The sequence below is a fragment of the Hemitrygon akajei genome, chromosome 2, assembly GCF_048418815.1.
Source record: "Hemitrygon akajei chromosome 2, sHemAka1.3, whole genome shotgun sequence".
In the NCBI taxonomy this organism is placed as follows: domain Eukaryota; kingdom Metazoa; phylum Chordata; class Chondrichthyes; order Myliobatiformes; family Dasyatidae; genus Hemitrygon; species Hemitrygon akajei.
Window position 1 is genome coordinate 36,976,550 of NC_133125.1, and position 14,880 is coordinate 36,991,429.

Sequence of the window (14,880 nt, forward strand, 5' to 3'; positions counted from 1 at the left end):
TAAGGAGAGCTGGGGAAATGAGTATTGTTGAATGAAACTGGGGGGGGGGGGGGCTGCACTAATGCCATTGTGATTAATTTGAAGAAACAAAGAGATACCAATTTGAAAATCCATTGAACAATTTCAAGAGAAGACATAATAACTACCAGTCAATTCACTTTGATTCAAGATCTTTAAATCACAATTTAGTGTGTATTGAATTTCAACCCTATGTTCCAGATGTAGGGTTAATATTTTCATACATGTGTAGATACAGAACAGACTCCAAGTACTTAGGCACCGCCATTTCTAAAACTTTGAAAATTTCTATTTCTGTCTGTTCCAAATAAATTTGTTACTGTGACTTTTAAGTAATGACTGTATGTAAACCACATTTTACAGTAAAAGTATGACTATGCAAACTGAGATGGATGCCAAGTCTTTAATGACCACGTTCCTGCAAAGAAACTGTCACACTTAGTCATGAAGAGACAAGAGGAAATAGTGTGAATGCCCTCTCACCTCAACATAAAGTTTTCACGTTGTCACATAAAATATAAGATTTCACTGAAAACATTCAAGCAGTCAGCCAAATCTAACAAACTGGTTAATCTCATCTGTCCTGCAGAAACAGCTAACTGTCCAATCCATGGGGCTGTAGGAATTGTAAACACTTTTGAACTGCTACTTGCTTTCTCAACCAGAATCCAATGACTTCTATTCTCAACACCAATCTGCTTTAAGACTGAACTTGTAGCGCCATAAACTCCTGATCAACTTCAGGGAAAGCAATGCTGTTGTGAGTCAGCAACAGGAATATGTAACTTCCAGACCAACGCCTTCCCTACCCCATAATTATTACATTTTAGCCAAAAGCTTTCCTCTCCCTGAAGTGAATACTTGCAGATTTATCATAACTCAATTGATTTCTCCTGTAGCCCTCACAGATCATTCCACCTTTCAAAAAGTGGGCTCATGTACTCACAAAAGGTATGAGGCACAGAGCAGCAGCATTTCAACTTGCCCTACATCAGCTGCTTTAGACACCAAGTCATATCACCAGCAGTGTCTCTCTCTTTCCCTCAACATAAGTACTCAAACCACAGTAATGCATTATTCACACTTCCCACTGAAGTGGTGAATCTGTGGAATTCTTTGCCACAGACAGCTGTGGAGTCCAAGGCACTGGCTATAATTAAAGAGCAGGTTGATAGGTTCTTGATTAGAAAGGGTATCAACGGTTACAGGGTGAAGGCAAGAGAATGGGGTTGATGCAGTATGAAGAAGATAATTTCCTGAAAATAAAGGAAATGCAGAGTAGACTTAATGGGCTGAATGGTCTAATTCTGCTCCGATGTCTTATGGAAATGAGGCAAGACTGCAAAGGACTTGAATAAAAAGGAAAGCAAGTGAAACAAATGGGAGAGACAGACTTAGAAAAGGTGCTCACGCAACAGAGAAACAAGTAAATCCTGAATACAGAAGAGAAGGAAGTGGGCAGAGAAAGAGTACAAAGACCCAAACTCTAAAAATGAGAGAAGCAAAGACTAGCGCAGAGGAGATGCTGAAACCAATTTAGATCAGTCATGATATTTAATAGTAGTGCTGGCTTGCGGACCTTGAAGGCCTATTTTTGCTCCTTCTTCTTTTGCTCTTGTAACCGAAAGAGAAAAGACACATGCTATAGTGAAATAGAGAGAAAAAAATGTTTTAGGAAAGAAGTTATTAAACTAAAAAGAATGCAGGGAAGATCGACTAGGAATTGCCTGGACTTGGGGGCCCGAGTTCCAAGAGGTTGCAGAAACTAGGACTTTATTCCACAGAATGTAGTGGATTGAAGGTTGGTTTATGCATAAGATTATGAGGGGCACATACAAGATTACTAGACAGGGTGAAAGCACAGTACTTTTCCTAAGGAAAAACCGAAAACATGAGGACACAGGTTTCAGATCAGAGGCGAGAGATTTTAAAAGGTGTGAATTTGAATTGACCTGCTAGAAACAGTGGTTAAATCAGGCTCATTAGCAACATTTAAAAACCATCTAGATACATGCATACATAGGACAGGCTTAGAGGGTGATGGGCCAAACACAGGCAAATGGGACTAACTCACTTGGCAACACAATCAACATGGATGAATTGGGCCAAAAGGCCTTTACCATATTGTATGGCGCTATGACTATGACTGAACTCAATGAGAATGAGATAACCAGAGGCTGTATAAATAGCCTGGTCAAAGAATACCAGGAAATACAAATACAAAGCATGCTGTCATGGTATTATTCAACACAATTATATTCTAATCACCTGCCATCTGTGTCACATGTATCTAACTTATGATACAAAGATGGAACAGTCCTAGAATATACTGGAAATTTAATTATCTCAAAAAATACACGAATTCCCCCTCCTCCCTGCCCTTCCTCCAGCACCCAGGCTAACTACATTAGCAATTGATGATATTCCAATCAGCCATTAAAATGTTAAATTGACTTGAGATTTTCAATTAATTCCACAGGAATGGTAGCATTGAAACCTTTTTTTCCTTTTAGTAACATGATGGAAACAACAGAATTAGTGAAGCAATTAGTAGTTGCCTATGGAATTATATTTGCAATGACCTAACCTACAGGTAACAAGTAAACTAAATCATACCAAAAGCAACAGACAAAATGATAGCTTTCAAAAAAATAAGTTGGGTCTCCCAAATTTACTTTAGTTTGCTAACTAAAGAACTTGAGTATACATAGCCAGTTCAGCTTGAACCCTATTTAATAGATTTACATATACTGCATTTCCATGAATACATCTTAAATCTAGTCCATTCCTCTGCAAAATGCATTACAGTTAAAATACAAAAACCAAGTGCAGAAATTTCCAGGGTCTTAGCAGAGATATTTTAAAAACCCCTAGCAACTGAAGAGGTACCACAGCATTGGAGAATAGCCAGTGTTGTTCCTTTGTTTAAAAAAGGTTCAGAACAGAAATTATTGGCCAGTGAGTCTGACTTCAGTTGTGGGAAAGGTGTTGGAAGGTATTCTAAGGGACCAGATATCTAAGTATTTGGATAGATATGGACTGATTAAGGATAGTCAGCATAGTTTCATGTGTGGTAGGTCATATCTAACCAATCTTATTGGGTTTTTCAAGGAAGCTACCAGGAAAGTAGATGAAGGCACGGCAGTGGATGTTGTCCCATGGACTTTAGTAAGGCATCTGACAAGGTCCCGCATTGAAGACTGGTCCAGAAACTTCAGTTGCTTGGCATTCAAGATGAGATAGTAAACAGGATTAGACTTTGGCTTTGAGAGAGAAGTCAGAGAGAGGTAGCAGCGAGTTTCCTCTCTGAACTGGACCCTGTGACTAGTGGTGTGCCTCAGGGATCAGTGCTGGGTCCTTTGTTGTTTGTCATCTATATCAATGATCTGGATAATAATGTGGTTAACTGGCTCAGTAAATTTGTGGATGACACCAAGATTGGGGGTGTGGTGGACAGTGAAAAAGACTATTTTGGCTTTCAGAGGCATCTACAAGCGGGAAAAAAAATGGGCTGAAAAATGGCAGATGGAATTTAATGCAGACAAGTACAAGGTTTTGCACTTTGGTAGGAACAGCCGGGGAGGTCTTGCACAGTTGACAGTAAGGCACTGAGGAGTGTGGTAAGACAAAGAGATCTGAGAATATAGATACATAATTCATTGGAAGTGCCATCACAGGTAGATAGGATCGTAAAGAAAGCTGTTGGCACATTGGCCTTCATAAATCAATGTATTGAGTACAGAAGAGGGGATGTTATGTTGAAGTTGTACAAGACATTGGCAAGACCTAATTTGGAGTATTGTGTGCAGTTTTGGTCACCTACTGAATGAGTTCAGAGAAAATTTACAAGGATGTTGCCGGGTCTGGATGACCTGAGATACAAGGAAAGATTGAATAGTTTAGGACTCTATTCTTTACAACATAAAAGACTGACAGGAGATTGAAAGTGGTATACAAAATTATGAGGGGTATAGATAGGGTAAAGGCAAGGAGGATTTTCCACTAAGGCTGGATTGGACTACAGAGGTCATGGGCCAAGGGTGAAAGGTAAGAAGTTTAAGGGGAACATGAGGGAAACATCTTCACTCAGAGGGTTGTGAGAGTGTGGAATGAGCTGCCAGCAAAAGTTTGGATAGGGTATGTATAGTTATGGAGGGCTATGGTCCTGGTGCAGGTTGTTGGGAGTAGGCAGTTTATTTGCGTACACACACACACACACACACACACACACACACACACACACACAAAGTATTCTTGGAAACAAACTATATTTCATTGTTTCCTTATCTAACATACTTCAGAGAAGCTATTGTATTAGCGGTTCTTCTATTCTCAAATTTTCTCATTAAGTAAAGCGGCAGTTCCCCAACTTCGGTCCATGGGCCACTCAGTAGGGGTTCTTGGCATAAAAAAAGGTTGGGAACCTGATGTAAAGGGAAGTAATTCAATCCATTAAGCCAGCTCTAGAAAATTCCCATTAGTCCCATTTCTCAACTTATTCCCTTACTACCTACTTTCTCCCTATATGGCTATCAACAGTAACCTCATCCACAATTCTCTTACTACCCATCTATACTCAGATTCATTTGCAGAAGCTAGTCAACTTGCCAAACAGTACATCTTTGAGATGGAGAAGAAACCTAGAACTTGGGAGAAATCCACACAGTCAGTGGTGGGAAAAGAACATTCAAACTTCAGCCTCGGTCACTGGAACTGTAAAACAGCAAAAGTACCCACTGTGTGCAAGCCTAAACAAAATCTACGTAACAAATTTTAAGTCAGCTTTTATATAGCTCGCTCATGGGTTCATAAAGTTATACAGTGTGGAAACAGGCCTTTCAGCCCAAAATCAGCCATGCCAACAAAGATGCCTATCAATGCTAATCTCATTAATAATAGTCTTCAGCATTTCTGATTTCTTATCTTCAGAAAATAATTTCTCAAGACCATAATTTCAAGCCCTCTGGAGGAAAATACATGAGTATGATTATTAATTTATAGGATTAATACTCAAAAGACGTGCTATTAAGGCACAGACTGGAGTTAAAATTGAGTAATTCCAGATAAAAAGCTGGAATCATTAATGACTAGATTACTGCAAAACTCTTCTGACTCCATCATGAATTGCCCCATCCTAACTTGGTCTAGTCCTGTTTGTGAATCCAGATCTACCACGTCATTGATTTTTTAAGTGCACTCCAAAATGACCAAGCACAATGTTCAATTCAGGCAACAATAAGGGATAAGCAATAAATGCTGGCCTTGACAGACATTATCAGAGTACCAAGTCTTAATTCCAATACATACCTAAGAATTTTGTACTTAACAATATCGTGATTTCAGAGAACTTTAGAATCACTGCTGGATATCGCTAATTAAGAATGAACTTTAAAGAAACCCTTGGTTATGGAGAAAAGGAATCTTACGTTGAATTAATCATAACCATCTTATAAATATATTTTCAATTACAGGGAAAACTTACAATGTTTTTTTCTATCTTGTACTGCACCCGGAGTGTGTCCATGGCTCTGATCATGGCCTGCATTGCAGTAAATATGTTTTGAAATACAAGCTTTGTGAAATTTCTCCTGTCTTCATCCGAGTAGCCATCTCCATGGATGATCCTCATCTGCTTAATGAACGTGCTCTTGCCACTCTCACCGGTGCCTAAACGCAAACACAAAAAGCTTCATAAGGCAAAGGCCCCAAACCCAAAACACTAAAATGTTCAAAATAGAGTAATTTCACTCAGCAAGGTAGTACAATCATACTAGAAGTAGACTAATATTTTTATTCCCAGCATTAATAGCTTTCAAATGGTTAAACAATTTTCCAGAATTTACCTATGAATACTGCTAAACGATGATCTTCAAAATAAAAAGAAAAATCCCTTTCAACCACAGACTTTTAGCATACGAAAATATATTGCACAACTTGCACAGGTCATAATACTATTGGGCTCATTTGAATCAGAAAGCAACAAGATTACTATTTGGTATTCAATCATTATATAATGCATACTGAGCAATGGGTATTGATTTGCATGTCTAAGTACCGGTATATATTTTAATAATACACAGATTATGGACATCAATAAGAGAAATATTTATTGCCCAATCATAATTATCCTCAAAGAGCTGGAGGCAAGAATCCAATTTGAACTATTTGCTCTGTCCAGTAAAGAAATTCATGGTGACAAATCCAAGTCAGGATAATGCAGGACTTACGCAGTGGGCAATAAACTGATATTGACCATAAAAACCTGGTATTGAAGTAGAGTAAGGAACACACGTTAAAGCAAACATCACTGTTCAGTAAAAATGTGAACTCTAGTTTGATACTCCAATTTTAATTACTGCTCCGTTTTTGCCCAACACTTCCCAGACAAGCACAAACATCCAACATTTTTAATGAACCACCATTAAATTCTGTCCATTTAGTTTTACAACAATTAAAGCACTGCCCAACATAACATTCTTAACAGCAGTTTGGCAATCTCATTTATCACACACATGCTGATAAAGTGCTCTTTCTCAAAAGCTGCCCCCCAAAAAAAACTTAAATACTGTATAAACATTTCTTCCAGCAACACTGGAAGTTAGCACACTCTGGCATATTACTTCTATTATTCATGTACTCATTTTGCATGCAAAGTTCTCTTTAAGAGTTCATCAACTTATTCAATTTTAGTTTTGAAATCTCTGTTGAAACTCTCTCAAAGGCAGGTTTGTTGTTGTTCGTCCTTCAGAGTCGAAGACGACCACGACTTCTGTCAGATGGAGGGTTTGTGACTGTGGGTTCGGAGGTGACTGGTGAGGCCAGTCCGGGCCCTGAAATCTCGCCCACATGTGGGACACACGAGGGTATGTGCTGCAGTGGAGGTGGCGGTAGCTCGAGTCTTGCGCGCGGCGCGTTTCCTCTGAGCCTCTGCGGTGCATCTGATTTCTGCTGCATACGCTCCTTTAATGGTCCTGCTCCACCAGGTTGGGCGGTCCAGAGCAAGTGATTCCCAGCTACTGGGATTGATGTTGAGGTCTTTGAGGGACACTTTGAGACAGTCTTTGAAATGTTTCTTCTGACCTCCAACTGAGCACTTGCCCTGGCTCAGCTCTCCATACAGCAGCTGTTTTGGTAGTCGATTGTCAGACATCCTGACGACATGGCCAGCCCATCTGGCTTGGGCTTTCTGTAGGAGGGTGCAGACGCTGTGGGTGCTGGCCCACTCCAGGACCTCCGTGTCTGGGACTTTGTCCTGCCATCGTACGTGGAGAAGTCTGCGGAGGCAGCTCAAGTGGAAGTGGTTGAGCTGTTTAGCGTGTCTGCTGTAGACAGTCCATGTCTCGCTGGCATAGAGGAGGGTGGTGAGAACCACTGCTCGGTAGACTTTCAGCTTGGTGGTAAGGCTGAGTCCAGGCAGGTCTCCCCAAACAACACTGCAAATAACATTGTGTGACCCCGTCATAACACACAATTTCAATCGATCCTCCCCATTGTTCATGACTGACAGCTACATCCCGCTCTGCACATATCCTCAATTGTTGGCAGCTGTAATGTTGCTTTCACTTGGTTCATTTCTATATTTCCCCGACTGATTCAACATCTAAAAACCGCCATACGAAACCAAGAATGTAAAGTTCACCCTTTTGCAATCCTCATCTCCAGCTTCTGACTCAAGGAATAAGTCAGCCACTAGTAACAGCAATAAGCACTGACAAATACCAATCAACAGCAGAAATGGCCACAAATATTTTCAAATTAGAAAGTTGGCATCTGACTTCTGGAAATTGAACTCAATTGGCTGGTATAAACAACTCCAATTTATAACTAAAATTCTTTCTCAATTATTTTTCCATTTTCCAGTTCATGCACCTAAAGGTTTAAAAAAATTGCTCTGGATTTCGAGGATCAGCAGAATCTCGTGTTTACTTTCTGGTACAGTTGGCTCCTTGGGAAGTTAAGTTCTCAGCTGGGTAGAATCCTAAATTTGGAATGTTTTCTGTAATACATAGCCTCCAAGGCTCCACAGCATGCAGCCATACAGCTCACAAAGCCTTCTGCATAGAGATTGTTCAGCTGTGATTATTATTCAGTTACAGCAAAAACAACATTTCCTAAACAATCCAGTAAAGTTCCACAATTAACCAAGATGGTAATGTTAGCAAATGATTTTTGGGTGTATTTCCTTCCAAGATTTATAATAGCCCTGAAACCTAATTATTGTCAGTACTCTATCCAGTTCCTGCAAAAAGTCCATTTAGATACTACTCTACCATCTGCACAGAAAATAAAATCTGATCTACTATACATTATTTTACACAATAATGATTAACAAAATAGTGCAGTAGCAAGTTTTAAATTTTAAGTGCTAAGAGTTATAATATTGAATTATAAAATATTATATGAATCTAATAACAACACACACAAAATGCTGGTAGAACACAGCAGGCTAGGCAGCATCTATAGGGAGAAGCAATGTCGACGTTTCAGGCCGAGACATCAACATCGCTTCTCCCTATAGATGCTGCCTAGCCTGCTGTGTTCTACCAGCATTTAGTGTGTGTTGTTGTTTGAATTTCCAGCATCTGCAGATTTCCTCGTGTTTGCTATATGAATCTAATACTTCCTTCACATTTCTTCTTCGTTATTTCTTTCAAAGTTGCTAAACTGCTATTCGCTCATGTAGTCTTCTATTTCATTAGCTGCATATGCAGATTGATTGAGATAGAAGGACCAGGTTTCATTTCTATACTTACATATTATAACACTAAGTATATATGTATAGTTCTGATAACACAGCAGGAATGATTATATGTCATGCAAGGATTTTTGTGTATTTATTGAGACACAATGCGGATTAGGCCCTTCCGACCCTTCAAGCCTCGCTGTCAGCAATCCCCAATTTAACCCTAGCCTAATCCCCGGATAATTTACAATGACCTATTAACTTACCAATCAGAATGTCTTTGGACTGTGTGAGGAAGTTGCAGCAACTGGAGGAACCCCATGCGGTCACAGGGAGAAAAGTGTAAATTCCTTACAGATAACAGTGGGAAATGAACCCGGGTCGCCGGTACTGTAAAACATTGTGCTAAGCACACACTACCATGCTGCCCCAGCGTTGTCAGGACCGGAGAACTGGAGGAGAGACCGTTTAAGCTGAGAATTCTCAAAAGTTTCAGCTTATAATAGAAGGGAAAACTGCTTGGGCCCTAACAAGGAAGTAGAGATAGCAGCTTCCACAACATCCAAGTGGCGATAGGGACTGTAGGACTGTAGGTCCACCAGCACATGGAGCAAGCACTGCCAATACCCACCAACGACCCAAATTCATTTTGGCCCATACAACTCTAGCCCTCAAAAGCAGTCCACCCACACAGAGAGAATGAAAGCAGATTTGAGTAGTTCCATTCAGGTTCCCAACACAATAAAGTGCAGCAGTGGCAAGGGTAGGATTCGCAGCAAACTTCCAGTGCAAAATCTGATCATCTGATGAAGGGCCTGAAACATCATCTGTTTATTCCTCTCCAAGTATCCTGCTTATTTCCTCCCACATTTTGTGTTTAGTACTCGGGATTTCCAGCATCCGCAGGATCTCTTGTGTTTATTATTGTACGAAGTCTTCAAATGTTAAAGGTTGCTCAAATATCCACTGTTGCTGGATATTTGAGATACCATAGAGATGATGAATGTTAAGAATGATGAATAGGTAGATCATTGCAAGCAATCATGTTTTTGAGGCCAGTCATTTGCAAACACCATTATGTTATAGATAAATGTAAAACCTGGCAATTGAAAAGATCTTTAAGCAGTTAGATGTCTGCAAATAATTCAATAACTATGGTATGAGAAAATATGACAAAAAAAATTTTTGTGTACAAAAATAAAGCAACCAATATGAGAAATCATCAACACTCACCTTTCAGAGAGAAAAGAACTTCTGATAATATTCAAAATATTACAATGCAAGATTCCAAAGATGCAAAATATATTGCAGATTTTCAGCAGAACAAAGATGCCTCCCCATTTACTATGTATAAAAACAAATACAGTAAATGCACAAGAGAAAAATTTGCATTGTGCAACATTAGAAGCTCATCTGCAAATGCAGACAGAACATTTTTTCCAGATAGTTCAGAGTATACAAAAACCCAGTTATCTTCACCAAAATCATCCTCTTCCACAAGGTACAGGCAGTAGCTGAAGCCATGTAAATTAATGTCATATTTAATAAAATAAAAACAGGCTTATTTAATCTGAAGTTTGATTAAAGGGCATAGGTCATTTTCTGAACCTGCAACGTTCCAGTTTCTCGTTATTCTGCAATGTGCCCATCCAAACAATTCCTAATTTTTACCTTCTGAGCAGCAGCTGCCTCACCTTAACCTTTCAACAACAGCCCAATGTGCTGGCACATCAGAGCAGTAGGAATTCCTGGATTATCATGGCCAACAATATCAAATGTCCAAGGCCGAACCAGAGTATTCACAACCTTCGCATTTTGCTTTATCTTGAGCAGTACATACAATCCTGTCCCTCATGCCTTACCCTGTCAGGAATGTGGGCATCATTAGCAAGACTCAAGAATGTGGAGTTGAATCATGTGGTCTTGATGATGTTGGTAAATTCTAGGATGTGGACTAACCATTAATAGAGTTATATGTCAGAATTGTATAAAACTTGATAAAGTATCTATGGAATTGAGCTTCCAATACACCTGCTAACCCAAGTCTTTTTAGTGACAGAGGTCAAAAATTTGGGAAGAGGTGATATAATTGTCTTACAAATAATAGAAGTGTACTGAAACACTGCAATCAAAATCTGTTATTTAAAATGAGTCAATATTATCGTAGAATCTATTTTAGTGAAACATCTCTTTTGCCAAGCTGAGTAACCTTCTTATCTCATACTTAGCTTCTCATTTTTCAACCACTTTCATTTCATTATTTCTGTTAAGACAAAACGTCTACAATAGGCCAATGTACAATCAAATCACAAAATGCTGGAGGAGCACAACGAGTAAGACTCAAGAGTCCAGATGAAAGATCTTGGCCTGGATATCAACAGTCCATTTCTCTCTATAGCTGCTGTCTTACTGAGTTCCTCCAGCATTTTGCATGTTGTTCCCGATTTAAGCATCTACAATCCCATGTCAACAATCCAATCAGGTTTTTGCCAGTTGTATGAAAGCTGAGGGGTCTGGTTAGAAAGCAATCACAGGGGCCTAACAGAATAAGCTAAATGCCTTCCCACATTTCTCTATCAATAATTCTGTGTCAGCCAATGTGTGCACAGCACATTTTCACAAACTGCATCTTTGTAACCTGTTTTCAGTGATGTATATTCTGTCTGCATTTTATGAGATACACCTGTACACCTGCTCCCAAGTGCAACTATCTAATCAGCCATTCACCAGGCAGCAACTCAATGCATAAATGCATGCAGACATGGTCAAGAGGTTCAGTTGTTGTTTAGACCAATCATCAGAATGGTTAGGAAATGTGATTTAAGTGACTTTGGCCGTGGAAGGAATGTTGGTGCCAGACAGGGTGGCTTGAGTATCTCAGAAACTGCTGATTTCCTAGGATTTTCATGCACAAGTCACAACAAAAAAAATCTAGTGAGCTGCAGTTCTGTGGGTAAAAATGCCTTGTTAATGAGAGAGGTCACAGGAGAATGGCCAGACTGGTTCAAGCTGACATGAAAGAGAAAGTAACTCAAATATCCATGCATTACAACAGTGGTGGACAGAAATGCATCTCTGAATGCACATGTCGAACCTTGAAGTGGACAGGGTACAGAGGTAGAAAAACACGAACATGCTGTCAGTGGGCACTAAGTGTAGATTCTGAGAAAAATACCCAAGGAAATTCTGTTTTTCTTCTTCAAAGTAATTCCCTTGGATTGCTTATGTCCACCCTAGGGAGCAAACAAGGCCTTAACTCCTGAACCAAAGACAGCATGCCCAACAATGTCGCGTTCCATCAAGGGACTCTGGAAGCTCAGGCCACATAAAGGGGTGCCAAAACACGTGATTGGAAGAGCATTTTCAGGTCGGAGCAGGCTACTCACAAAATTGTCGTTCCAAGCATGTTAAGTACTTGCCAATGGAAACTGCTGGCCCATTTGATGCCAGTTGTGCAAGATACTACCATGCAGAGAGGACCAGAGACACAGGTCACATGATTGAAGGTAAATTAATTGGATGGCTGAGGCCTGGTTTTGTGTTACAGGTACCAAACTTAACTGAGTTAATGTTAGAGAAGCTAAAGAATCAAGGAACAAATCTTTCTGGAATTAGTTCTGCTTAAGAGACATCTTCTCACCTTCCCATTATACACCCCAATCAACTCACCAATTTATCACAACCATTACCCCCTAGTCTTGATCATCTCACCACTGTGCAGCCTTTCCTCTCCCATCTATTCTTTCAGGCTCTGGGCCTCTCTCTATCAACATCTCAGCAACCCTAAATGCCCCCCTTCTCAATCCTTCCTCCAACAGTTCCAAACATGATTCACTTTCCTACTCCAAACTCCTCCAGTTCTTGTACCTTTCTTCAACAGCACTTCATTCTCCACCTTGCCATTCCATTCTACAGCTCTTCAATCTCTTCTTCAAATCTTCATGATTTTGCTGCTTTCATCACACTTTGTAAATCTGCTCAAAGGAGGACAGGGCTTTGCCTACAATGGACTGGGCTATACCCATATTTTGTAGTTGCTTCCATTCTTGAGCATTGGCGTTTCCATAGTAAGCCATGATACAACTAACCAGAATACTCTTCCTTGATCATCTATAGAAGTTTGTCAACATTTTACAATACATGCTGAATCTATACAAACTCCTAGGAAAGTAGAGGCGCCGTCATGCTTTCTTTATGATGGCAGTTATGTGTTGGTCCTAGGACAGATATAACACCAAGAAATTTAAAGTTACTGAACCTCTCCATTGCCTATCCACTGATGAGAACTGCTTCATGGACTTTAAACTTATTCTCCTGTAGTCAATAATCAGCTCTTTGGTTTTGCTGATGTTGAGTGAGAAATTGTTGTTGAGGCACCAATCTCCAATATGCTGATTTTTCACCATCCTTGATTAGGCCATTGGAGCTGTACTTAGCCTCACAATCAAAAAGGTAGAGCAGAGAGCCAAGCAACCAGCCTTGTGGTGCACCTAGGCTGATGGTGATTGTGAAGGAGATCTTGTTGCCAATCTGTACCTACTGGAGTCTGCGAATGAGGAAATCAAGGATCCAACTGCATAGGGAAGTAGATGCCTAGGTCTTGGAGCTTAATGATTAGTTTAGTTTAGACACGTGGAACAGAAATGAATAAAATTTGGCTTTTTCCAATCTTTTTTAAAAAATGGGGACTTTGTAACCATTATTTGCCACACACTTTTGAAATTAAATTCATTGTACACATTTAAAGCACATCTATGGTAAGAAGTAATGTCCTCACCAACACACATGGCTGGAATATGTTTCAGTAATGCACTGCAACATATTCAAATATTAGGTCATGAAACAAATATACCAAAGCACGTTACCAGTGGTTCTGTAAATATGTCAGTAATAATTTTAACCACCCAAGCAGTTAATTCAAAATTACTCCTGTTATAACAGGATACGTGACAAATATAAATAAAATAAAGCAATATTAAAAACTGCAATGTATGAAGAAATAATTTTCCACAAACATCGTCAAATAATGCAATGGTCTAACTAAACTATTGCTGTATTCCAACTGAGCTTAATTTTAAAATAAATAAGGCCAACCAGGAACAAGAAAAAATGAATATATTTTGTTAAGTATACAATTTAATGTTGTGCAGCATCATTATTAATATTTAGGTGTTAAAATGTTCTGGCTATCTAATTAATTACAATAATCAATGCAAAATGATATAAGTAACAGCTTCAAGTCACTTTTTATTGGCATTTCAACCATAACTGCTGGTACAGTACACAGTAAAAATGAGACAATGTTTTTCAGGACCATGGTGCTACATGAAACAATACAAAAACTACACTGAACTACGTAATACAACACAAAAACTACACTAGACTACAGACCTACCCAGGACTGCATAAAGTTCACAAAACAGTGCAGGCATTACAATAAATAATAAACAAGACAATAGGCACAGTAGAGGGCAGTAAGTTGGTGTCAGTCCAGGCTCTGGGTATTGAGGAGTCTGATGGCTTGGGGGAAGAAACTGTTACATAGTCTGGTCATGAGAGCCCAAATGCTTTGGTGCCTTTTCCCAGATGGCAGGAGGGAGAAGAGTTTGTATGAGGGGTACATGGGGTCCTTCATAATGCTGCTTGCTTTGCAGATGCAGCGTGTGGTGTAAATGTCTGTAAACGTGGGAAGAGAGACCCCGATGATCTTCTCAGCTGACCTCACTATCCGCTGCAGGGTCTTGCGATCTGAGATAGTGCAATCTGAACTGCTTTGAGCAATACACACATTTTGTACAGTTTGTTATCTTCTACACTCTACTTGATCTCCCACTGATTCTTGTTAAGAGTTACTGTTCTATAGATTTGCTGAGTAAGCCAACAGGAAATACAGGTAGTCCCCGAGTGTGGTAACTTCCACTTTACAAAAAGACCACTCGACAACTTGATGGCCAAAAGAGCATCTTTATCTGGGACGGCAGATGATATTTACAATACAGGGGCTTCCAGATACCTCGTGCGGCATGGGTGGAGGAACTATATACAATGCATACTGGGAGTAAAAAGAGCAGAAGAAAAGACCCCGCCAACCTCGGATCCCGCCTCTTGCTACCAACAGCTTCCCGAGTAGTATTAACTTACTTTTAATAATGCATTAAAATACTTCTCCCCCTTTAAAA

General features: G+C 39.7%; 1 protein-coding gene across 1 annotated transcript in view; it reads right to left on the reverse strand.

Annotated features, from left to right (window-relative positions):
* LOC140740821 (guanine nucleotide-binding protein subunit alpha-14) overlaps window positions 1-14,880 on the reverse strand; it is a 125,506-nt gene that overhangs the window by 58,207 nt on the left and 52,419 nt on the right. The window contains exon 2 of the mRNA XM_073070359.1: window positions 5,501-5,685. Coding sequence (XP_072926460.1) covers window positions 5,501-5,685 — 185 coding nt within the window. The remainder of the gene's footprint in view (window positions 1-5,500; window positions 5,686-14,880) is intronic.